The sequence below is a fragment of the Dermochelys coriacea genome, chromosome 5 (genome assembly GCF_009764565.3).
Source record: "Dermochelys coriacea isolate rDerCor1 chromosome 5, rDerCor1.pri.v4, whole genome shotgun sequence".
Classification (NCBI taxonomy): domain Eukaryota; kingdom Metazoa; phylum Chordata; order Testudines; family Dermochelyidae; genus Dermochelys; species Dermochelys coriacea.
In genome coordinates this window covers 9914266-9940888 of record NC_050072.1, presented here as the reverse complement: position 1 = coordinate 9940888, position 26623 = coordinate 9914266, and the positions used below count along the sequence as shown (strand labels likewise).

The 26623-nt window shown below is 40.3% G+C and overlaps 1 protein-coding gene across 8 annotated transcripts in view; it reads right to left on the bottom strand.

Annotated features, from left to right (window-relative positions):
• The window catches only part of PIK3C3 (phosphatidylinositol 3-kinase catalytic subunit type 3), a 153075-nt gene that overhangs the window by 47109 nt on the left and 79343 nt on the right, over nt 1-26623 (bottom strand). For 6 of the 8 annotated variants that reach the window (XR_006281773.1, XM_038401922.2, XM_043515453.1 and 3 more), the window contains 5 exons: nt 25116-25244; nt 24676-24745; nt 19243-19307; nt 16636-16720; nt 14970-15044 (listed from right to left, as the gene is read on the bottom strand). Coding sequence is in view for 7 of the 8 variants with exons in the window: in XM_038401922.2 (XP_038257850.1) it covers nt 14970-15044; nt 16636-16720; nt 19243-19307; nt 24676-24745; nt 25116-25244 (424 nt within the window). In the remaining variant the exon portion in view is untranslated. Of the gene's footprint in view, nt 1-6384; nt 7232-14969; nt 15045-16635; nt 16721-19242; nt 19308-24675; nt 24746-25115; nt 25245-26623 lie in introns of those variants that run through there. The other 2 variants (XM_038401927.2, XM_043515456.1) reach the window with 2 other exon arrangements.

Below are 26623 nucleotides of genomic sequence, written 5' to 3'. Positions count from 1 at the left end.
TGCCATCAGTGCTAGCAATGCCCCTTTGCCATGTACATTGGTCGAATTGGACAGTCTCTACGTAAAAGAACGAATGGACACAAATCAGACGTCAAGAATTATAACATTCAAAAACCAGTTGGAGAACACTTCAATCTCTCTGGTCACTCGATCACAGACCTAAGAGTGGCTATCCTTCAACAAAAAAGCTTCAAAAACAGACTCCAACGAGAGACTGCTGAATTGGAATTAATTTGCAAACTGGATACAATTAATTTAGGCTTGAATAGAGACTGGGAATGGATGAGTCATTACACAAAGTAAAACTATTTCCCCATGGTATTTCTCCCCCCCACCCCACCCCCCACTGTTCCTCTGATATTCTTGTTAACTGCTGGAATTAGCCTACCTTGCTTGTCACCATGAAAGGTTTTCCTCCTTTCCCCCCCACCCGCTGCTGGTGATGGCTTATCTTAAGTGATCACTCTCCTTACAGTGTGTATGATAAACCCATTGTTTCATGTTCTCTGTGTGTGTATATCAATCTTCCCTCTGTATTTTCCACCAAATGCATCCGATGAAGTGAGCTGTAGCTCACAAAAGCTTATGCTCTAATAAATTTGTTAGTCTCTAAGGTGCCACAAGTACTGCTTTTCTTTTTGCGAATACAGACTAACACGGCTGCTACTCTGAAACATGTTTGTATTTAACACTGTAAACACAGAATAAGAGATGTTAATTAATACATTTGTATAGGTAACAAGATGTTTCTAAAAAATTTAGTTCAAACCAGATTAACGTTTTAACAGCGGACGCTGACACAGGTTTATATAAATTAATGATACAAATAATTGACTTTTAATAAATAGTCTGTTTTCAGGACTGAAACATGAAAGATAATGTTTAAACAATTATGATCCTCTGGTACCTTGCTCAAAAGTTTTAATTTCCCAAATTATACTTCACAATACACCAGTGATTAGTCCACAGCTCTGACAATAATGCAAAGTGTCAGAGTCCTCTTGAATAAAAATAATTCTGAGCCACAGATGGGCCTAACTCAGCACTCTTGCATTGCTGTAACCACTCTGAAGATCAAACAAGTTACACCGTATAAGGAAATGGAGAATTAGGCCCCAAGACAGCTGAAATATCTGATTCAAACCCCTACTAAAGACAGGATATTAACTAGGTGGACACTTTATTTGGTCCACTGTGGTCATTTTTAAGCTTCCTAAAGAGGATATTTCTTTTTTGTGTGTTCTCTCTGTGGAATGCAATCTACAGATAAGTAACTGGAGAAGATTAAGTAGTCTGTTCTGCTCAATTAAATTAATTGTATATTGTTTTTTTCTGAATTAGGTATAGTATTTTTAAATGAGGTCATGAAACCTCTTCCACAGCACTAAATACATTAAGACCTGTATTAGTGAACATCCAATGTCCAAAAACAAGACACTGCCCAATAGGGGAGAAAGGGAAAAGTCTAACTTTAAAAAGCAGTGACAGTGTCCCAAGTAATTAGTTCTGGGGTTAAGGAGTTAGGATTTTGGGGTTCTATAGCAGATTCTACCACCAGCTTGCTTTGTGACCTGTAAGAAAGCCTCATCACCCAGGTCATCTCAAAGATATTAACACCTATCCAACTTCAACCAGATCAATGGATACTAAATGCTGGGAAGTTGCAAAGTATTTAAGGGTGGAAAAATCTGTACTTGGAAACTTTGCGAGATACTTTAAATAAATGGCATAAACTAGAGGTTTCTTACTGGAAAGGGTCCTTTCAGTATGTTTTGCCTTATATAAACAGTATCACAGTTTAGTACAAAGAAAAGGAGTACTTGTGGCACCTTAGAGACTAACAAATTTATTAGAGCATAAGCTTTCGTGAGCTACAGCTCACTTCATCGGATGCATTTGGTGGAAAAAACAGAGGAGAGATTTATATACACACACACAGAGAACATGAAACAATGGGTTTATCATACACACTGTACATTTCTCATTCTTATTTTACTCTTGATGTGCATATAAAACAAACAGTGGGGAAAGTCTAGGGTAGCATTTAATTAAACTAAAAAAGCTGGAACCTCGCTTTCATTTTAACTTAAAAATCCACTATTTCAGAAAAAGAATCACTGTTCCATTTAACGTTAGCAACACTCACTTGCCCCGCCACCTGCACTTCCTGCAACTTTCAGTATATCAACCTACATGGATTTTTCTGCCACAGTCTTTCGCTCTCGCTTCTTTCATCCCTCATTTCTGTAAATTCACTGGATTGATCCCTCCGCTCTGCTCTGCTCTCTTTCCCACCCTTGGCTCCCATGCCTGCCTCTCTCTCACACGACAAAGTCCATACCACTAATCCACAGATCTCAACATCCACTTCCTCAGCACTTTTTTTTTTTTGTGTGATTAAGAGCTCAAAACAAACCTAACCCACCATGAGTGCTGCAAATAGCTAATAACTAAATAATACCTGTAGTGCTGTGAAACAAAGGTAACATATCCATTTTCCTTAAGCAACAAGGGCTATGCAGAAAATGACACTGATCTACATCTTTATCCGTCTGAAAAGTATTTCCCTCCCTCCCTGCCTGCCCCCCCATCTAAGTAACATTTTTGTACTAAAATCACAGTAAAATAAAACATTTGCATTATTTTTCCAGAGAGTTTCCACCATTCATACGCTGTGACTGATCTTCAGTTGTGAAGTTCTTACACAGTCCTTTAATTTATAATATAACTATTTACCCAGACACATTTGTAGGAAAGGGTGTAAAAAAGCCATCCAAAAACATCTTAGCTATTCTTTCCTGTCAATTTAATCGATCAGTTTCCTCCAAAAGTGGTACTCCTCAATACACTACTTGTTTTAAATTGCTCAGATTCAATGGATATTGCAATGCCTGAAAATAGCCTCAGCTAAAAATCCAGCTGAAGTCCACTGGGGAAACCAGCACCCCATTTCAGAAGTTACCATGGTTTTTATGCAACATGACAAAATTTGTAAACACTTATTTGAAAGTTTCCTGGAAGTTAGGTAATTGGATGGGAGAGAAACCTTTTCAAGAGCCATGTCAATACTTTTCAGAGCCATCTGTACGAATTAAAGACTGGAAGCCTGATAGAAACATCAACCCTTCCACTCTACAAATCAATAGTGAACCAGTGTGGACATTGTAGTAAACATCTCTTTTAAAGGCAACTTAAAAACCTTGTATTCTACAGAATACAATTAAACTTCTTTCCTTCCAAATATAATGTCATTATCATGTGATAAACTGCATTTATTCTGACAGCCACATCACACCTGTGCTCTAGCTACTAATCCAGCTTTTCTGAACTTGTTATAACAGCTCAACTCTGAGAGAAGCTTTAAATCAGAAGGATGCTCTGATGATTAAGTCATTCACCTTGGACTCCAGAGATCAGTTATATTCCTATCTAAGCAAATGGGTACCGGAGTTCACCCACATCGAGTCCCACCCAATCAAAAGGTATTTGAATTGGTACAGAAATCAGTCCATGCAGAGCAGCTGGAAATGTAGTTAATCGTGATAACAGAAATATCTTTTCTGATTTCCCAATTTTAGGAGGTAATTTGTTTTCTTTATGGAATATATAAATAAATTTCTTATCTTTAAGGAAAAAATGACTTTTTTGGCTTTAGGATTTTAAATCCTCAAATAAATACAATCCAAAGCTTTGGCATCCAGATCTGGATCTGTTTTCCCATCTATAAAAAGTAGGTCATTTAATTCCCTGGTTTTCAGCACAGTTCTAACCAAGACTTTATTTTTGTACCTGAATCTATTTGTGGTGTAGCAAGTATTTACATAGCTGAACAACATTAAACTGCACCTACAAATTAGATACTTATATATAGGGCCCTACCAAATTCATGGTCCACTTTGGTCAATTTCAGTCACAGGATTTTAAAAATATTAAATTTCAAGATTTCAGCTCTTTACATCTGAAATTTCACGGAATCTGTAGGGGTCCTGACCCAACTCTGAAGGCAGCAGGGTAGAAGTAAGCGTGGCATGGTATGGTATTGCCACCCTTACTTCTGTGCTGCTGCTGGAGGGACACTGCCTTCAAAATTGGGTGCCAGGCCAGAGGCCACTGCTCTCCGGCCACCCAGGTCTGAAGACAGTGCAGAAGTAAGGGTGGCAAAACCATGACTCCCCTACCTTGTAACCCTCCCACAACGTTCTTTTGAGTCAGGACCTCCATTTTGAGAAATGCTGGTCTACCCCGTGAAAGTTGTATAATACAGGGTGAAAGTAAACAGAAGACCAGATTTCACGGGGAAGATCAGATTTCACAGTCCATGATGCTTTTTTCACGGCGGTGAATTTGGTAGGGCACTACTTATATATGTGAGTGATATCCGTTGAGTCCCCTAAATACAGGTAGGTGAAGTGTTGTGGCTGTAGATTGAAGGGGAAAAACAACAACAACAACAACAAAAAACCCTTCAATTTTAAAACTCTGCCCCCGTATGCTCAAGTATTAATACCTGCAGCTTTGCCAGAATCTCATGCACCGCTACAGACTAGGGACCGAATGGCTCGGCAGCAGTTCTGCAGAAAAAGACCTAGGGGTTACAGTGGACGAGAAGCTGGATATGAGTCAACAGTGTGCCCTCATTGCCAAGAAGGCCAATGGCATTTTGGCATGTATAAGTAGGGGCACTGCCAGCAGATCGAGCGACGTGATCGTTCCCCTCTATTCGACATTGGTGAGGCCTCATCTGGAGTACTGTGTCCAGTTTTGGGCCCCACACTACAAAAAGGATGTGGAAAAATTGGAAAGAGTCCAGCAGAGGGCAACAAAAATGATGAGGGAACACGTGACTTATGAGGAGAGGCTGAGGGAACTGGGATTGTTTAGTCTGCGGAAGAGAAAAATGAGGGGGGATTTGATAGCTGCTTTCAAGTACCTGAAAGGAGGTTCCAAAGAGGATGGATCTAGACTGTTCTCAGTGGTAGCAGATGACAGAACAAGGAGTAATGGTCTCAAGTTGCAGTGGGGGAGGTTTAGGTTGGATATTAGGAAAAACTTTTTCACTAGGAGGGTGATGAAACACTAGAATGCGTTACCTAGGGAAGTGGTGGAATCTCCTTCCTTAGAAGTTTTTAAGGTAGTCTTGAGAAAGCCCTGGCTGGGATGAGTTAGTTGGGGATTGGTCCTGCTTTGAGATCAGATGACCTCCTGAGGTCCCTTCCAACCCTGATATTCTATGATATACTCCACCTATTTAGAGTCCCTTGCAGTTTCAGATAGATATATTTCACCAGCAGGCGTTTTGTTTCTTATGATATCCATCCTCTATCTACTTCACTGGAGTGTAATGAGGATTAACTACTTAAAGCCTCTTGAGTATTTGGAAGTCCTTGAATGAAAGTTACCACAAAAATGCAAACTAGATTTTTAACAACACTGCCAAAGGGCTTCTTACATTTTAATAAGCTGAAAGTCCCCTCAAACTACTCCAAATTCATCTTTCCCCATTTTCAGGGAGGTATTTTACTGACACTGAATTTAAATTTTGAATATGGCATTAATTTTGTTTCAAACTACAGCTTCCATGGTAATTTTGAAAGATTGCTATCCAGGATCCTATATTTATTAGGTAGCTAAATTTATGCTCTGAAAGATGGGCCACAACCAAAAGGGGCAACTTCCTCTCATGAAAATGGGATGGTAGCATTCAATTTCCCCTAGCGTTATGCTGTCACCATTAAAAGGTCTCACCTGCTAAAAGAAAGCAAATGGAACCCTCATGGTGGTTGCACCTTCACTGGAAAATTACAATTCCTAATTCGTCATCATTGCTACCACTGGTACCAATGCCATTCTGCAAGTCCTAATTTTACTAATTTAGACAAGGCCAGTCTGTGCCTAAGTAGGAAAGTGAAGTAGAAAGGAGAGTGTAAAGTGATGTGCTTATTGTTAAAATTCATTCAGTGTGCAGATGTTAAATCTTAACACTGACAAAAACTTTAAGGTGATCCAGATAAATATATTCTGCACTTTTATTTGTATTACTGTTGCACCTAGGAGCCCTAGTCATGAATCAGAATCCCATTGTGCTGAACACTGTATAGAACACAGAATAGTAAGACAGTCCCTGCTCTAAAGAGCTCACAATTTAAGGATAAGACAATAGATATATGGCTACTGCCAAGAGAATCCACGAAAACAAGGAAACAATATTAGTCAGCATGATAGGCAGCGGTCTTAGGACAATGGCAAGGCTGCTGGTTTAGTAGGCATAACAGAAAAGGAGTTTTAAGGAGGGATTTGGAGGATAATTAATTTTGGAGATGTTTACAAGCTAATATGTTCGTTCTCTCTCTCATCATGATTTTTTATTTTTTTATATATACATACATACAGAGAGAGAATGTTTTAAAGCTTCTTTATTTTACATACAACAGGGTTTGGTAAATTCAGCAAATCTACTTATAGTGCCTGCAGCACTTTTGGGGAGCATCTGGAGTCCAACCATCTTTCACTTTGTCGTCTCCTCAGAAGAGCTGCATTAGGCTATCCAATTGTAACAATGAAGAAGAGCTGAGAACACTTAAGGGCTTGCATCAGGCACAAAAAACTGTTCAAGAGCTCTGTTGTCTGGGGGCCTGCAATCCTGTTCTGACTTTGCAGCACTCTCCAAATGAGACCAAGGAATGCAGCAAAACCAGTGTTTCTTCCCTAATGTCATTCTTCGTAAGACTCCACAAAGTTCACAGCTGGTACAATCCTTGAGTTCATTACGTTCTTAGACTCAAGAGCGATGTGCCCTGACACATACACGCTTGAGGTTCTGAGCATGCTTTATTTGGCTGGCAAATAAAGTCAGGGCCAAAGTCTCTATTTCCATTCATATGCCAACTTGTTTTATTAATGCAGTCATATTGGCTCCATGCTTTCAATAATAAAAATAAAAGAGGGGACAAAAGCAAAACAAAAAACAACTCCCGAAAACCAGTTGCCTTCAATAAATGGAAGAGACAGAAGTTTTAAGATTGGTTGTTTCAAGAAGATGTAACTTCTGGGAACTTTACTCTTTTTAAATGTGTTCCATCAAGTCTGTTACAATTCAGCTTCACAACCAGCAGTTCTTTCTAAAGCAGCAAAGGGTATACTGACTGATGGCATTCAAGTACCAGTATTTATATATGCAACGATTTGTGATGCAGCAATGATCAGTTGATGTTGTTTGAAACTGCGTATTTTGCTGGAAGACAAAGTGTCTCATTACATAGTTGCTACCATAGTGCCTGATCTTGGCTTTGGAAGCAACAAATTAAAAATGTATAGGAATCAATGACAGTTTATAATGCATCTCAATTCAGTGAGATGCAAGACAATATCTATTCTCATACAAAAGGAATCACTTGCAATGCTGATATTTTGAAGTATTTTACAGAAACAATACTGAGGCCTAATATGTACATTTTAAGTTACATAGGCTCAGGTACATTGTATATTAATTGCCAAAATATGTATTAATGTATCAGAAAGGCTTTTGAGTTTGAAAAAATGAGAAGCTACATGACTTAGTTTACACAATTATACTTTTATCTATTAAATATAATTAATAACATTGTTTGTTACCACTAAATCTCTTTACTGAACATATACTGAAATAATACATGGCAGAGTAAAAATAATTGAACTTACTAAAATAAATCTAAAAAAAATTACAGATGCTTCAGTATTAAAGGGACACACAAAAAAAAATGAAATAAATCAGCTATAGTTACCGGTAAAAACAAGGGCGCGGGGGGGGGGAAATCTATTTTCATTTTGTTTACTTTATGATTTCAACAATACTTTGTATAGTGTCAATTTTATTGTTTCTCCTGTATGATCAAATCTCTTTTTATAGAAGCCCCTTTAGCTCCTTGATTTAAAAAAAAAAAAAAAAAAAAAAAAAAAAAAAGAATAAGGACATACTATTTAAAAGTTACTCAGATCCTGGATCCATTTTTCTTTGCCCCCGCCCCCCCCCTTTTTTGGGGGGGGGGGTAAAGAGTACATGGTGACGCTGTCCCGTTTAAGCTCTGGAGACAAACTAAAGTGGCAATTCTTCAACAACAAAAAAATTCAAAAAAACAGACTAACGAGGGACTGCTGAATTGGAATTAATTTGCAAACTGGACACAATTAACTTAGGCTTGAATGAAGACAGAGTGGATGGGTCATTACACAAAGTAAAACTATTTCCCCATGTTTATTCCCTCCCCCCACCCCCATGTTCCTCACACGTTCTTGTCAACTGCTGGATATGGCCCACCTTGATCATCACTACAAAAGTTTTTTCTTCTTCTTCTTCTTCTTCATGCCCCCCCACTGGTAATAGCTCACCTTACCTGATCACTCTCATTACAGTGTGTATGGTAACACCCATTGTTTCATGTTCTCTGTGTATATAAAATTTCCCCACTATATTTTCTATTGCATGCATCTGATGAAGTGAGCTGTAGCTCACAAAAGCTTATGCTCAAATAAATTTGTTAGTCTCTAAGGTGCCACAAGTACTCCTTTTCTTTTTACAGAAAATTTTAGAACCCATAAACTACTACATTATGGTTATCTTGGTTCTCAGTACACTGATTATATGTTTCTGATGTAGAGTAGGGAAGAGCTGTTTTCATGTACTGGCGTTCATGTTTAATGCTGTATTCTGCCTAATAAAGGACTAATTTTACGTTTAGTTTTGTCATAAGTACAAAATACCCTCTACAGAAAGAGCTGTGATGGTGCCCATACACATGCTATCCCACAAAGGAATTACACCTCTTCCCATGTGTTGAGAGGAAAAACAAGCCCTATGGAATGGACTTTAAATGCTCCTTTGAAGGAGCTGACAGCTGTGGACTATTAAGAGAAAGCCATAAAAGACTCCTGGGATCTGTTGAATTTCCTCCCACATAGAACATAAGATCGAGTACTGAAACCCACAGCTGGGTCCAGTAGTGCCCTATTTATGGCCCCCATTGCCCAGGAGGGCTTGCACTGTTTAAACAAATCCTGCTAAGAAGGGAAACCTTTGTGGTTATATAAACTATATTGCCAGAAAAATGTTTGTGTTTAGTTCTCAACCACAAGAGAAGACTAGAACTAGTCTTTTTGCACCAAAGTCAATGGGAGACTCAGTGGTAAGTATAAAGACTGATACCAAGTGTTTGTAGGATTGGTTCCATAAAGGTACTTTTAATAAACAGGTTCCACACTTTCAAAAATACCATAAATATCAATTTATATATTTTTCTTCCTCAAACTGATGCAGAATTTAAGATTTTGAAAAGTCTGCTCACCAGTCACAAAGGAAACCATTAAGGAAGAAGGTACATTCAAACCCACACTGTTTTACTATCTTATGGAGTATATATTACAACACAGAGATAAGAGGAATTTCAGACAGAATTTATCATGGATAAGTACTGCCCTCTGCTGTATTGCTTAGAATTTTCCAGTGGAAAAACTAAATTAAGTCCCCAGTGTAAGAATTTTCATGTGAATTGGAGTTGCAGGACAGGGGCTTTATTTTCTGCAGCCTTTCATACACATTGTATTTGAAAATGTTTTACAGGTTCACAACACAAACAGCAAACTGACACACAAAACAAGATGCAAATACAAAGGAGAATAAGTGTTTGGGACAAAGATATTTTGTTAAAGCTTCACACTAGTTTTCAAACAATTTAAATCTGATAAAAATGAAATGAACAGAAACTGGGGCCCATCCAGGAAATAAATAAAACCTTTACTAAAGAGCTTTAGGTCAGAGATTCATTCCATATCAAAATTCATACTCTGCATTAATTCTTAAGTGCATCATTTAACAAAATCAGAGTTTATACGTTGGCTCAGTTTTCTCTCTAGCCATTTAATGTTGTTTTCTGTTGATTGCTGTGTTTTAATTTAAGAAAGGTTTTAATTTAGTGACAGTGATACCAGTTTCACCTTTAAAAGTAACAAAAATGCTAAGGTAATTATGAGAGGGGGGCTTTGGGTAAATGTCAAATTCCAGATGGTGGGTATTTACTGAATGTAAGGAAGCTAAACCAATATCTTTCAAAAGTGGTTTTCAACCTGTGGTCGGTGGACCCCTGGGAATCCTCAGACTATGTCTAAGGTTTCCAAAGGAGTCCATACCTCCACCCGAAATTTGTTTAGGGGTCTGCAAATGAAAAAAAAAAAAAAAAAAGGTTGAAAACCATTGTCTTACAACACACTTCCAGACACAAGTAATAATTTGGAAACTCTTCAGACTTGTTAAACATAATGTAGATACCAGATTATCATAAATGGTGTGAGACTAGCTCAAGTTATCTAAAGTTCAGTCAAGACCATGGGCTTACATTTTATTTGCCATAAATTGAAATGGGTAAAGCCATTGTAACTGGTTTTGTCCCCAAATCCTTTTACTACACCAGCCTCTTTGAGGTCTAATAAAATAGCAGAAACATATACTATGTTAATTATGTTTTTATACTTATAATAAAATGTTATCAGGTGGACTTAGAGAATCAGGCTTGAAAAATGCTATGTAATTAAGGAAATTATAAATTAAATGCTAGAAGCCTTACATTCTTCAGTAAACAAATCTGACATACTGGAATTTAACTAATCTCTGCAATTCAGGAACTGCGTTTGACCAGATTTAGGGTGACAACTGAGAAATAACACAATACATTTATTTACATCACCCACAGATTCCAACTTCACAAAACCTTGACAACTATCAAAATGGGGTGCTAACTGTGACCTGGTATGGTTAAGGTTGCATGACACTTCCCATGGTAATGTCACTAAAGTGTGCAGCTTTAGCAAATGATCACCTTTCAGGCTCAAAATCTCAATGCTATGCTTATGTCCAAGGTACTTTTTTTTTTTTTTTTTTTTTGAAGAGTGGAGGGTAGGGAGAGAATATGAAAATGTTCCTCTGTTTGAATATATGACGAAAAATACACTTTCCTCATAATAAAAAAGGTCAACTTTATAGAAGTAACAACTGAAGGTAGAAAGCTGATATTTGGCATGGAGATAGTCCTAATTGAAATGAATGCCTTTAAGCCTCTCAGAAAATTAGTCTTTTTTTTTTTTTTTTTTTTTTTTTTGAGTTATGAGCCTTTGAAAATCATTCTGTGAATACGGAGAACATTTTGCATGGGTAACTTCTAAGCTCATAAAGGAGGCAGCTAAGAAAGGTCATATTCTGCTAGCTGAAAAACTAAGTTACAGCTGCATGTTCCATACCTGTCCCTATAAAAGTACCCTCTCCAAGGAAATGTGCACAGGTTTGGGAGGTCGAGTGGTATGAAGTTCTGTTCCCATCTCCCCAGCTGATTGGCTTTAATTCTCTGCCCTTATTTACTGAAGCCTCATACACTCTGGAAAGTAATACATACTACCCACCTTTTACAGAGAATAACTGAAGTGAAGCTAACATTTTCAGAAATTGCCTCTTTATTTTATTTAATCATTAGACTAAATACCTAGATATTCAGAAGTGCTGAGTTTCTGGATCTCAGATTGACTTCAACTGTTATATAATTAACAATGCAAAGAAGCTGCAATCAGGAATAGGGAGCCTTTTTGTTAAGTGTTCTACAAAGAACATGCCTCAGGGTGTACTGGCTCATTAAAGACATGCCCAAACCAAGGCCCAGTAAACTCTTGTTACTGTTGAAGCCCACATCAAACGCATTCTGGGATTTGCAAATTCTAGGGTGCTTAGGTTGAGAGCAAAAGCTTCTGGGTAAGGGGTTAGGACCATAAGTAACCTTCTCAGGACAGGGAGAGAACATGAAGTGAAGTGACTCCAGATGAGAGGGAAGCATAGAGAGAGTCTATAGGGAAAAAAAGCTTGTGGAATAGCCTGAGAGGAGGACCAAGAAGCAGGCAGGAGGATAAGAACTCTGGGAAGGGATGTGATGTGTGTGTTTAGTAGAGAACTGCCTGTGAACCCCTACACCATGAAAGTTTAGCAATGCACCAAGGGGTGAAGGTTTGTGGACTTCAGTTCTGTTGGACTCATTTACCTCAGAAAGGGAAGAGGTAAGGTTTTGCTGGAGGACTAAATGACCCTACCAGGAACAGTGTAATTGAGACAATGACCATGCTTAACTATAAACCACTACAAACTATATTATATGGTCATTGCCTCCAAGAGCTTAGAAGCTACAGTAATTAAGAGAGGATACAACAAGTTTAACAAACAATAGGGTACAGAAGGGTAGGTAGGAAGAATGTGTTTAAAAAGATTAGCTCTATATTTACAAAGGCTTGCTAGTGCACAATTTGGCGAATCCAATTCAATTGTAAACGTTTTCAAACACACGTGCCTATTGTTTTTAAAACTTCCGCCATTGCCTAATTTGCTTTTTTTAAAAAAGTTTTGCTTACGAAAGTTTCCAGAATCTCTCTCTCTCAATTTCAATGTACAGGGTTTTCTAAACATGCATTTCAGATAATTGTTATACCTTTGCGTGGATAATTATAACAACATGAGTTAGAAACATTGAGAAAAAATATTAAGGATTTTAGACATGCATTTAAGATTCTAGGACAGGGGTTGGCAACCATTCAGAAGTGGTGTGCACAGTCTTCATTTATTCACTCTAATTTAAGGTATTGCGTGTCAGTAATACATTTTAATGTTTTTAGAAGGTCTCTCTCTACATTATATAACTAAACTATTGCTGTATGTAAAGTAAACAAGGTTTTTAAAATGTTTAAGAAGCTTCATTTAAAATTAAATTAAAATGCAGATCTTATCAGTTTAATGCAGTGGTTCTTAATCTAGGGTGCACGCACCCACTGGGGGTGCGAGACATGCAAGATTTTTTTAGAAGGTAAATCATCGAAAACACAAATTAAGCACAGGCACATAAGTACAACTACTTTGTTTCATCAAACCTATGTATTTATTAACATACATTTTTTAACGATTACTGTAATATACAAAGTTTTTAAGTTTTCAAGTTAAGGTTTCAGAGTAGCAGCCATGTTAGTCTGTATCCGCAAAAAGAAAAGGGGTACTTGTGGCACCGTAGAGACTAACAAATTTATCTGAGCATAAGCTTTCATGAGCTACAGCTCACTTCATCGGATGCATGTAGTGGGGTCCCGTCCGCCGGCTCCTGCTAGCAGGGCTCCCCAGCCACCGGCCCCGCTCAGCCTGCTGCCGGCCTGGGGTTCCGTTCACCCAGGCCGGCAGCAGGCAAAGTTTTTAAGCTAACTGTAGTGTAATTTTTGATAAGGGCTGCAGAGCGCTGGGCCCAGGCCAGGAGCAGAGCCCTGGGCTGGCTGCCAGTACCGCAAGCCGGCAGGAGGGCTGAGCAGGGCCGGAGGCCTAGAGCCCGGCTGGCAGGGAGCCAGGCGGCTGGAACCCCAGACCAGCAGCGAGGTGAGTGGGGCCGATGGCTGGCAAGGGACCGGTGGCCGGGACCCCGGCTGGCAAGGGGCTGGAGCCTGGGACCCCAGACTGTCAGCAGGCTGAGCTGGGTGACAGACAGAACCCCAGACTGGCAGCGGCTGACCCACTGCCAGTCTGGGGTTCCACTGGCTCCTGCCAGCCAGGGTCCCAGCTACCGGCCCCGTTCAGCCCGCTGCCGGCCGGGGGTTCCATTCACTCAGGCCGGCAGCCAAGACCTCGGCTGGCAAAGGGCCGGCGGCCGGAACTCCAGATTGTCAATGGGCTGAGCTGGGCCGGCGGACAAAACCCCAGACCAGCGGTGGGCTGAGCAGCTCAGCCCGCTGCCTGTCTGGGGTCCTGTCTGCCGGCTCCTGCCAGCCGGGGTCCCGGCCGCCGGCCCCGCTCAGCCTGCTGCCGGCCTGGGGTTCCGTTCACCCAGACAGGCAGCGGGCTGAGTGAGACCGAGGGCTGGGACCCCGGCTGGCAGCAGCATGCCAGTAAAAATCAGCTTGCGTGCCGCAGGTTGCCAACCCCTGTTCTAGGAGTTGACAGAAGGACACATGGAACCACTTTGGGGTTAAAATCTGTCTGCAAAAAGTCTTTTTACAAAAGGCACACAATAAATAGATCCTGAAATTGCTTTGAGACTGTGTGAAAGAGCCTATGAAAAATTAAACAATTTTATAAAGAACAATTAGGATTTTTGGAGCCAGCATTACTTTCTAATTAGTAATTACCCATTAATTTCATCATTGTTTTTCTAACATCTCAGCTAAAACTTGAAAGGTTTAAGTTATCAGTGTCAAATTTCCTGTTTTGAGGACAAAATTAATCAGAGAGGCAGTTACAATAAGCAACTCAATTTCATTTTAATCTGCTGAATGTTGCTTTCCAGCAATGTACATTTTAGTCAACCAATTTTGTAACTGACAAAATTTTTAGCAGTCCTTAATTTGCACAGGACAGGGATTTCAGTATTATTGCACTGTTTGTGCATTAGCCTGTAAAGAAAAAAAATAATTCATTTCCATGCCACTTTTAGTTATGAATTCTAGTTTTTCTTCAAAACTCAGAAACAATTCTATTACAATGAAACACACAAGAGTATGTTTTTATGTACACAACAGTATAAACAGTATAAACTGAAACAGTATAAACTGAAAAGTGGAGAGAAAAATGTATTGTGTATAAGAATATTGGTATTTAACTGCAATTACTAGACTTCCATTATATACATCTCCATTGACATCAATATCCAACAAATACTCATTTTACATTGTGAAATAAGTATTTAATTCTGTGCATGATGCAATCTGCTCCCTACCTGCTACCTCACTAATACGTCCAATCTCAAGATAAATTACTAACAAGTCAACTTTAGATTGTCTGATGTAGCCTTAACATTAAAAAAAGAGAGTCTAATCCACAGCTATCACTTGTTGAATGTTACAGTATCCATAAAATAAAATTCAACAAAACATTAGGCCAAGATATATTTGCAAAGTTATACTATTGCAGTATTTGATGATTTATTTTTTTTAAATACCTGTTTTTGTTAGCAAGAGATTATCCAGATGTCGGTCTCCAACTCCAAGGATATAGGTAATAACACAATAACCAGCTGCAATGACAAGTAAATTATAAATAATCAAAAATATTCCATATCCTGGATATCATGTGTTCCATACTGTTCATAGTAGTAGGTTTGCCATTAGCTTAATTCTTGAAAAATGGATAAACTGGGAAAGCAAGAACATAGTGAGGTATAAACAACTTTTGAAATAAAATGAAATGCAAAGAGAAATGTAGTAGGTATCTTCTTATGTATTAATGAAATCCTAAAATCTAATACTGTATAGTTATGTGTACATTTACAAGGCTACATATGCTTAAAATCCAAAAGTCACCTTATTTCTTCCAACATTAGATCAGCATGGAATGATTTAATACACCATGAAAGTGAAACTAAAAATAAATATTTTTAAGTCCTGCAAATAGTATCGTTTACACAATTCTATTTGCCAGTGTTATCCTGCTTTCACGCTTGGCTCCTATAATCTTATGGTGACAGTGAAGTTACAACTAAGTCATCAATGAGTCCCCAATGCCAACAATGCTCACAATATTAACATTAGACTTGGTGGGAAAAGAAAAATCCACTGGAATAATTTTTCTGAAAAACAACAACAACAAAAAAAAACAAATTGGAAGAGGGTCTAGCTTGTGAGTAATAATAGCTGAGGTCTCAAGAGGGAGACCAGTACAGCAGCCTTTCAAGACTTTCTGAAATCTGTCTGCAACAATATCTAGGGTGAGAAATACTATTTCTAACCAATTTCTTTAGTGAAACTAGCTTAGTTTGTGTGTTTGGTTTCACTTGCTTAGTAATCTGCTTTGTTCTGTTTGCTACCCCTTTTATCACTTAAAATCTGCCTTTTGTAGTTAATAAAATTAGTTTAATATAATAATATAACCCAGTTTCTGTAATTTCTAACTGGGGGGAGGGGCGAGAAGTTGTGCATACCTTCCTCTACATTGAGGGAGAAGGCAGATTTCATAATACACCTTTGGGTCTGCACTCCAAGGGAGGTGGACACCTGAGTGCTGAAGCAAATCCCTTAAACTGAATTTTCCCAGAGCTGATCTGCAGGGGGGGGTGTGTGTGTGTGTGTGTGTGTGTGTGTGTGTGTGTGTGTGTGTGTGTGTGTGTGTGTGTGTGTGTGTGTGTGTGTGTGTGTGTGTGTGTGTGTGTGTGTGTGTGTGTGTGTGTGTGTGTGTGTGTAAGGAGGCTTTAATAGCCTGGTTCAGCAAGACAGGTTAAAGGGGGCCCATGCTGGCAGAACAGGTAGACTCAGTGGTATATAAGCACATCAGGTGGCTTCCTAAGGGGCATAACCCATCACACTGCCATCATGTTGTTAGACAGGAAAATACATGATTGCAAGATACGTTTGGGAAATCTAAGTGTTCATTGGTTAACCAATATTTATCAGAATCACTGCGATAATATACTACTTAAATGATGAATTCCTCTCATTTCAGGTACTTGAAAAATGAGAAAAGTTAAAAATATCAATCACTATTTTTTAATAAATTCTACCTACAATGCATCTGAATATTACTAACTCTACAGGTCCAATAGTGGCACACTACTGTCCTTTGTGCCAATAATGGCACATCTAATCAGCAAGTAAACATTTGTAGTAACTTACCACAACTTTTAACGTAAGTGTCCATGACCTCTGCACTTATCCCATTAGGACCAGTCTCGCTTGGCGCATGTTTTCTGAAGAAGTTCTAGAAGGATATCAAAACACTTACTTACCCCATAAAGTTTTAAACTAACTTCAGGGAAGATAGAAAAGTTAACAGTTTATGTTGTTGGTAAATCTATTACCATATTCTGCGAAGAGACACTTCTGGTATCAATCTTGAAACGTATAAGAATGTCAAGGTTGAATTCAAGAATGTGTTATGTTCAAAGTTGACAGATAACGTTAAACAAACAAAAATGTAGCAAGTTATGTTTTCATGCTACGGTTTAGATCTCCGTTCACATTTTCTTATTCACCAAAGCAGAAACAGATTTAAAATCACTGTCACAAATTGAAGTGCTCTTCCTTTAAAATAACCCATAAAATTAAATTTACATTGCAGAGTTATTGTATAATTACCATGAGCATCAAAAATGCTTCCATAGTAAATATATTTTTCTGCTAGACTAGAAAAAGCTAAACAGCACTAGCAATTCAAATTAATCTAAAAGTTGAGTAACATCTTAGAATAATGTGATGAACATTAGACAAATTATGCACTAATACTTTATGCCGCTTACTTCCACTCAAAATAAACAAGTCTAGTAATTTTTACAGAAGTAGACACAAGGTTTAAAGTTGAAATTTGGAATGGAATTAAGCCTTTATCAAGATAGTCCATAATCGCCTTCTGAAGGAAACTGGTTTTGATTTTGCCAAATTAGGAACATTTGAAAATCATGTATTGAACTTGAGAAGTGGAATTTTTTCATGAAGTAATCACCTAAAGAAAAGCCATTCAAGGATGTGCAGCAAAGTTATCAGTTAACTGGTTAGTACTCTACATTGCTGAAAATGGCCAGGATACAGAAGTGAAGGGCCCTTGTCGATATTGTAAGGTATAAAAAGTGCAGGCTTTTGAAGTGCTGTACAGGAGAAAGTCCTGCTCTGGTTTGCCTTGAGAATTTAGTATGTAGTGTAGAAGCCCAGGATATTAGAGAGAAAAGGTGAGAGTGAAGTGATATATTTTATTGGACCAATTTCTGGTGGCAAGACAAGCTTTTGAGCCACACAGAGTTCTTCTTCAGGTAAAGGTACTCAGTGTCACATCTAAAATACATTGTTCAACATAAGTAGTTAGCACATATTCTAATCTAAGGGACCATTCAGGGTAGAGTGGCCTGTGACCTCTGCAGTCACAGGACAAAAAGTGGGGGTTAGCAGGTTATAGATTGTTGTAATAAGCCATAAATCCCATGTCTGTATTCAGTCCATGATTTTTAATGGTTTAGCAGAGTTATGAATTTAAGCTCCCAGGCTCATCTTTTGAAAGTGTTGGGCATGTTTCCTTTGAGGACAAGGGCAGATAGGTCAGACAAAGTAATTGTGTTATGTTTTATGAAAAGGTATTCACCCACAGGTCATATGGTGTTTTTATCTTTTATCATTTTCCTGTGAGAGTTCATTCGGGAATGTAGTGATTGTCTGGTTTCACCTACATAGTTGTTATTGGGTCATTTAGTGCACTTGATGAGGTACACCACATGCTGTGATAGACGTGTAGGATTCATTGATCTTGAAAGGTATGTTGTGGGGGGTGTTTATCATTCTAGCAGTGGCAATGTGTCTGCAGGTTTTTCATCTGTTCTTCTGGTAAGGTTTGATGCTACTTTGAGTTGACGTGTCCCGGTCTGTGGGGAGCTTGCTTATGACGATGAGCTTGGAGAGGTGTGTGCGCGCATGTGTGTGTGTGTGTGGGGGGGGGAGCTGTTGAGGAAAGAAGGTTGTTTGAAGGCCAGAAGTGAGGGATCATGAAAGATTTATTTCAGGATGGGGTCCCCCTCAAGTATAGGTTGCAGTTGTTTGATAAAACCATGTATGGGTTCCAGTGTGAGCTAGTAGGTGACAAATAAGGGGGTACAGATGGAGGTGGTATTATTTCTGTCTTGAAGCAGGTTCTCAGAGTATTTGGGTGGTGTGTTCCATGATGCAATCTACTTCCCTGGTGAAGTGTCTTTGGTTGGTGGTTTTGAGCATGTTAAGGTGTATATCCTGGACTTTCTCTTTGGAGCATATTCTGTAATATCTGAGTGTCTGTTTGTAGATAACAGATTTCTTGGTGTATTTGGGGTAGTTACTGGATCTATGAAGGTAGGTGTGCTGATGAGTGGGTTTCTTGTATATGGTTGTCCAAAGGGTTCCATTGTTGAAGCTGACTGTGTTGTCCAAGAAGTTGATGCTAGTGTGGGAGTTCTCAGAAACAAAAAACACTGGTATGTATCTCAACTGACTGTTCTAAAGCTTTTGCTACTATGAACTCCTATAGCAGACGTAAAACTAGAAAACAAAACTGTACAGAACAAGACCCATAACTATTAGTTTCAATTCATCAGTATAGCACAGAGTTTCAGTGTCAAAACTAGTTGAGTCTTGCCCTGAATTCTTCAACAATATTAATTTTACAGTCATTAAATATCCATGCTGCATACTCGTGCAAAAGATCAGCAATATGAAGACACTGTCTCCAAATGAACAAAAAAAAAGAAGAGACATCAGATCATATACCTGTATACTTTCTTCAGTAGCAAGAACTTCAGCAACAGGCACTGACTGAATAAACTGCATGAAACCTGTGATAAGAAAGCAGTATCTTCAGTACTTGAAGGTGTAAAATAAGTAGAGAATAACTTTGGTGAAGAAATAAAGCTATGCACCTTTTATTCCACTGCACTCAGCAAGCAAGGTTTTGCCAGCAAACATATAGTCTGCAGTAAATTTTAAATATACTTGTTACAACTACACAGCTGCTTGACCCAGGCTGGAAAGATATCTGGCTTGTGAAGGAATCTACCTAAGACACTATCTAGGGTGAGGAATTACTATTTGTAACCAATTTGTAACCTTTAGTGAATCAAATTTACTGCTTTATTTGCTTGGTAATTTGCTTTGTTCTGTTTGCTACCTCTTTACCACTTAAAATTCACCTTTTATAGTTAATAAACTTATTTCTTTTTTTATAATATAACTCAGTTTATGTCATTTGTAACTGGGGGGGTGGGGGAGAGGTTGTGTAGATTTCCCTCCACATTGAGGGAAGGGGCAAATTTCATAAAACCTTTGGGTTTGTACCCCTTAAAAGGAGTGGGGACCAGAGTGCTGGGGAAAGCCGCTAAGGCTGAATCTTCCCAGAGCGGATCTCTCTATCTGTGTAGCTGGGTGTGGCCCTGCCCGTGTGCTTGGCTGGAAGAGGCTTGTGAGCCTACCCCAGCAAAACCAGGTAAAGGGGACCCAGGCTGTAAGAATAAGCTGACTCAGTGGGATCCAAGTACATCTGGTGGCATTCAGAGGGGGCAAAACTGTCACATCCTGTTAAGAAGGTAGCCATTATACCCATTTTTTGCATAGAGAAGCGTATAGAAATTTTACATGACTTGCCCAAGGATAGGCAGCAAGCTAGCAATAAAGTTGGAACTATAACTTGAGTCTCTTGATTCCCAGACCTTGCTTCTTGTTATGAATAAAAATAGACCCTTCTATAGAAGACTGTACAGATTGAGTAAAGTAAAGATTATGACGGTTTTAAGAATCATAATGATAGAATGAAATGGTATGAAAACAACAGTAGATTCTAGTGGACTTCAATACAACTGGATCATGAGACATTTTAAAAACTGCAATGGTACAAATATAGGAAAAAGAGGAGGTTACTTACTTCAACTGGAGCTTCTTCAAGAGGTGTGGTACCTGTCTGGAATCCAGACATGGGTGCAGATGCACCAGAACCAAAACTGTTCAGTAATGTCCGTTGACCCACACGTGTGTCATCTGCATGTCTACTATAAGAGGCTGTGCGGGTCAATGCCGCTTCAGCATCCCTCTTATCTGAAAGAAATGGAGTCTGCAGAAGAGGGCATGAAGGGCAGTATTGGAATCCAAACAGGGACCACACATCTTGAAGAACCTCCAGTTACAGTAAGTAACCTCCTCCTCAAGTTATGGTCCCTATATGGATTCCAGACATGGGAGAGTGGTGAGCAGTGCTCAGCATGAAAGTGGGTCCGTGGAGTTGCACGAAGTCATAGTTTGGAGGACCGCTCAGCCGACAGCTGCATCCACCACCACTGCCGAGGCAATGGCATATCAAGTAGTGAAGGTAGGTGCTCATGAGCCTCATTGAGGTGATGGCCACTAAGATGATCACCTTCATGGAGAGGTAGGCGAGTGAGCAGAACAGGAGGGACTCAAAGGGATGTTTAGTGAGGGCAGAGAGGACGATGTACATGTTCCAAGAGGGGGTTCCAGCAGACAGGCATTGAGCAAGCCTTTAAAGAAGCAAACGATGGTCAGGTGAGTGAAGACGGAGGAACCGTCCGCGGGGGTTTGGTGGATGGGCGGAAGGTGGATCGGAGGAAAAGCGGAGAGGTGGAGGAAGTCGGTGAACCAGTACAGGTGAGGCCAAAAGGGGGTGATCAGGATGATCATCGTTCAATCCTGTCATACCTTGCACAGGACTTTTGGGAGCAGAGAGATGAGTGGAAAGGCATAGCAGACTTTGGAGGTCCAGGGCAGGAGGAGGGCATTGCCCCACAAGCCCATCCCAAGGGTCCCTCTGGAGGAGAAAAGGGGGAATTTGCAGTTCTCAGAGATCACAAAGAGGTCCCAATGTGGGGTGCCCCACCGGTGTAAGATGGAGTGAAGCATGAAATCATGGGTCTCCCACTCGTGATTCATGTAGAAGGACCTGCTAAAAGTGTCTGCCAGGAAGGTGCACAGTGTGCAGTGTGATCCCATGCTTGATGCATCAGTTCCAGAGGTGAAAGGTTCCGCACAGAGAGAGGGCGACCTAGCACCACCATGTTTGTTGATGTACACAACTGCTATCATGTAGTCAGAGCAGCTGAAGGTGCCAGGATCATATGAGAGAGGTGAGGGCTGCAAAGAGATCCGTCAGGAGGAAAGCGCGGCCCACGATAGAGTTCAAGTGAGCCCCAGTAAAAGTGATAGCCTGGGTAGGGTTGAGGACTGACTTTTCATCGTTGATACAAATACCCAGGTGGGTGAGATCATGAAGGGCGTGGATGGGTGAAAGGTGGCAGGTGTGCAATGTTGCAATGAGGAGCCAATTATCCACACAGGGAAACACAGAGTGGCAGAGATGGCGTACGTAGGTGGTAATGACGGTAAAAATCTTTTTGAACACATGTGGAGTGGTGGCAATATCAATAGCGAGGACCCAGAACTGATGATGGGAGTGTCCCACAGTGAAACAGAGAAATTTCTGATGAGCTAGGTGGATGTCAATGTGAAAATAGGCATCCTTCATATTGAGAGCCATGAACCAGAAGTCTCAGGGGAGGGACAGAATAAGGAAGGGGGAGCATGACCATCCAGAATCAGAAGTTACGGGTGAGCTTGTTGAGCAACTGAAGGTCCAGATTGGGCCATTGGCCACCCCTTTCTTGGGAATAAGGAAATAGGGGGAATAGAACCCTCAGTCCTGGTAACAGCAGGAAATACGCTCTATGGTGCCCTTCCAGAGCAGGGCGTCTGCTTCCTCTTGTAGGAGACTGCAATGGGAGGGATCTCCAGGGGCACTTCAGAGTAGGGGCATAGGAGGTGGGCATGTGCCAAACTGTCTGTGCCAGTTGCAGAATGGTTAAGTGGATACGGAAGGCAGTGCGGGAGGGTTCAGGTGGCAGGAGGTTATCCAAAAGTTCATTTTGCGGGTCCTGGACTTTTTCCACCATAAGGTTGAGAGCCTCCGCCATGCGCCGAAGCAGGTTGCGGTACTGGTGATGGTCATCCGGAGGGGAAAGAGAAGGTGGAATTAGTGCCTTGTCCGGGAACAGCCAGCGGCACCAATTGCACAATGACCTCTTCCTCCTGTTCATCATACCCAGAGGGGGACATGATGCAAGCAGGGGACGGCTGGTAATATGGCAGCAGTGGTACCCCACATTTTACGTGGGGTCCCATGGAGGCCAATAGGGCCAAGCATAGGGTTCGCCACGCATTGGCGGGCCCTGGGGCAATGGAATCACGCCTCAGTGCAAGGGTCATAGGTGTATGGCTAGGGCGGGTAATGCCCACAATCTGGGCTGTGAAAATGCGCAGGAGGGAAGAGGTCTGGCTTGGAAAACCACTCAGACTCAGTATATGGGTCTGGTAGAGGTGGAGCTGTTGGTGTGTGGGGGGAAGAGGAGCACCACTCCGGAAGGGGTAGGAGAGGTTCATCCGCTGGAGAGGTAAGCATGAAGTGTCCGCAGATAAGGAACTGGCATATGGGAGAATGAACTTGGCCGTGGGCATCAGCAGTTCCAGGCGGCCTGGGGTGTGGGAGCCGGGCATGCAAGTCTCAAAGGGCCCAGCGGCATAGATGGTGCCGGCGATGAAGATGGCAGCAGACTGGGAGTCAGGGTGGGAAGCAGCACCTACGGCTTGCACTGGTGTTTCATCTTATGCTCTGTCCAGGGCTTCTTAGGAGCCGCAGCAACCGACTTGGAGTGTTACTTCTCACCTGACTGAGCACGGCTCGGGGAGGCAACGCTGTGCTTAGGAGCAGTCCCCATTGGGGAGGCGCCCTTATGTCCATGTCTGGGTTTCTAATGCTCACAGTGGGGCTTCAGTGGATGCAGCAGTACTGAGGGTTCCAGTAGGTGGGAGAAAGCCAGAGGGTCACTCACCAATAGTGATGGGCACCATTCCGGTGAATCCAACTACACACATAGCTTCCTCCATGAGGAACACGTGGAGACGAAGTTCCCTACCCTCTCAAGTCCGAGCCAGGAATGAGTGGCAGATGGAACAGCGGATGAGGACGTAGACTTTACTGAGACACTGCTGGTGCTTGACGCTCATGGAGAAGAAGAGCGGGCACAAAACACAGTTCTTCAAGCTGGCTTGTCAGGGCATAATCCCAAGGGTGTGGGGAGAGGAGGGACTGTCTCCCCTCCAGGGGAAGAAGTCCAACAGGGGAGCCTAAATAACTCAAACAGAATGCATCCAATGAAGTGAGCTGTAGCTCACGAAAGCTTATGCTCAAATAAATTTGTTAGTCTCTAGGGTGCCACAAATCCTCCTTTTCTTTTTGCGAATACAGACTAACACGGCTGCTACTCTAAAACTGTACAAGAACTACTATATCCAACGAGAACATGCTAACAATTATATACAGGTGAGAATAAACAGATAAGAGTTCTCTTAGCAGACCTAAGAGCAGCAAGGAACAGGTGTTCCGACTCTGGCCACATGGTGGTAAGATGGAATTGGAACAGCATCGACCCGCACGTCCACTTATAGCTCTTGCACATGGCGCGCATGCACACCCATGTCTGGAATCCATATAGGGATCATCACTAGAAGAACTTACTAGTTTTCATCCTAAATTTAGTTGTAAGGTCTCCTATTATGGAGATTTAACTCGTTTTACTAAGCATAACACAGTACATCTACTATTACTCAATGAAATCTCAACACTTGTCAAAATAAGTTCCTGGAGTGCATTTCATAACGTAACATCTTTACTTTTTGTTGGTCCCTGCCCAAGCCCGAATGACTATACTGCAGTTTTTAGCCCCGAAATCCGAGCCGCCCAAGTGAGCTGATCTGGGCCAGCCACAGCCATGCCACCATTTTTTTTTATTGCTGTGTAGAAATATCCTCAAAGATCAGAGAGGGAACAGAGGTGCAGCTAGCTCTGAAACAATGACAACCAGTATTTCACCATTTGGCACTAGGTGAGGCAAAATAAGCACTCGACAATAAAGCTGGAGAGGGTAAATAGAAGGTAAAGAATAAACACTAATCTGCTTTTAAGCAAGTTTTCCAAGTTTGTTATAAAGAAATCTTACAACCTGAAGTCAGCTGTACACTCCCGTGACACTAGTAAGAAGCCCGAGTTAGATAATGTCTGCAACCAGGTAAGTGAAACTGAGGAAGACAAATACCCGATTATTTTCAGTGTTTTTTGTTTGTTTTTTTTAAAAGAAATAACTTTACCATGCTTTGTACTAGTAGCCAGCACCTTATATGGTGTCAGCTTCAAATCCAGATTCTCCTTACGTAACAGCTGGAAGGAAAACACAAACGTGAGTGGAACAGTTAAAAATAATCAAACATTTTTTAAAAGAGGCTAGGTTGTGCAGTGGTTTAATACATAACTTATTCTCTTTTGAGGAAACTTAGTTCAGATCTGTCATAAGGCATAAGTGAAAGTCTGTTTGCTCATCCCTTCTTAGTCCATAGAGGACATTAAACAATATTTGTAAAGACTGGAATTTTTTGGAATGTAACAGCTACAATAAAAGAGTACTGAATTAAGCTGCATTAATATCTTGTATTTTCTGGGTTTTAACCAAGAGAAATTACCTCAGCTTGTATAAACAATAAAACAGATGTTTAATAGTGAGATTAAGAAACACTTGATTAATGTTCATCACCTTGTCCATGAGTGAAATAATTTGAAGAATAAGTTGATCTTGACGTAAATCATCACCATGTTTAAATATTACAGGATATTTGCCTCCATCTTCTGTCTTGAAGAATAACTGGGCAGGCATTAGGGCACTCTGGAAAAAGAATATTTGCCATGAACCAGTACACTATAGCAAACTGAATACTCAGCTTCACTGGGACAAATCTAAGTTGGGAATCCTTCTCTACGTGAGAGTAAATTCATTAATAATTGCTTCTCTCATTTGCTTTTTAGCCTTCTAGCCTAATACATCTGTAAAATGGTGGGTTTTGCAATAGGGTCTGAAGACTGCTCCATAGGGCTCATTTGGAACTCTAATATTGCGTTCCATAGTCCATGACTCTGAATCAAGAAAGTACCGCCCCCACTTACCAAAAGTTTGACCATAGAACTTCCAGTTTTTATATAAATTCATCCATAGAGGATATAGCACTCCGTGAGAAATCTGAGAGAAGTAGTAAGACAAATCAAACGGTTCCTGGTAAAAACAATTTAAATCATTCTGTCCTCTTTAATTAGGGGAAAATGCAGAAATTAAGTTTGCTCACATCTGATTCAAACTTTGAAGCACCATATAAAAGGAGCAAAACATTTTAAACTGACCAGAAAAAAAAACATAGGAAAACTCAATAATTACATTATAAATGTCAAAGAAATGGTAGGGATAGGACATTTTCAAACCAATTAACTGCTTTCTCAATTAATTAAGCAAAAGTAACATTTAAATGTTTTTTTAAAAGAACTAATTTAATTCTGTTTGCAGGTTCACCCCTCATAAAATGAGCTGAAGATCAATTATCTACATGAATAAATTTATCTACTGTAATTCTTCAAGTGACACCTCTCAAACAAAAATCAGGTACACAAGGGAGATTTTTAATTGATCAATTTCACGAGAGCTGTTTGCAGTAAGTGCTGAGGCAGTGGTTTTCACGTCTTCTACTTATACTTATTTTTTCTCTGAAAAATATAGTTCCCTATTCTTATAGGTTGTAGAGAAAAGCTATGACTGAAGCCAAAAGATGTTACTTAGACTCAAAAACACAGAGGCTCCATCCTTCATCAAGGACATTTTTTCTGGTTCTGCAGAGTTTACTAGTTACTGACTAGTCTCCAACCTCTTTCTCGGGGGAAGAGATAGAATTGAGTGGCCATCATCTTCTCAAAGTGCACTTGGACACCAATGGCACTTTCTGAAAGACTGGATCTAAATTCTGGCTCTCTTTTGGGCAGGTCATGAATTATACGCATCTTGCTTGCTTTAAATAGGACCATGTTGGACCTCCCAATCTTGTTTTGGTATTTATTTTTTTTAAATTGAAAAGAAAATCACCACCTCATGTCAAAGGCTGACTTCCAATACATTGCTAAAGTAGCTGCTCTGCTACATGATCCAGAATCTGTCTAGACAATTAAGCATTACATTCCCACAAAGATTCAGCTTGCTATGGGTGAACGACAACCATCTGTCAA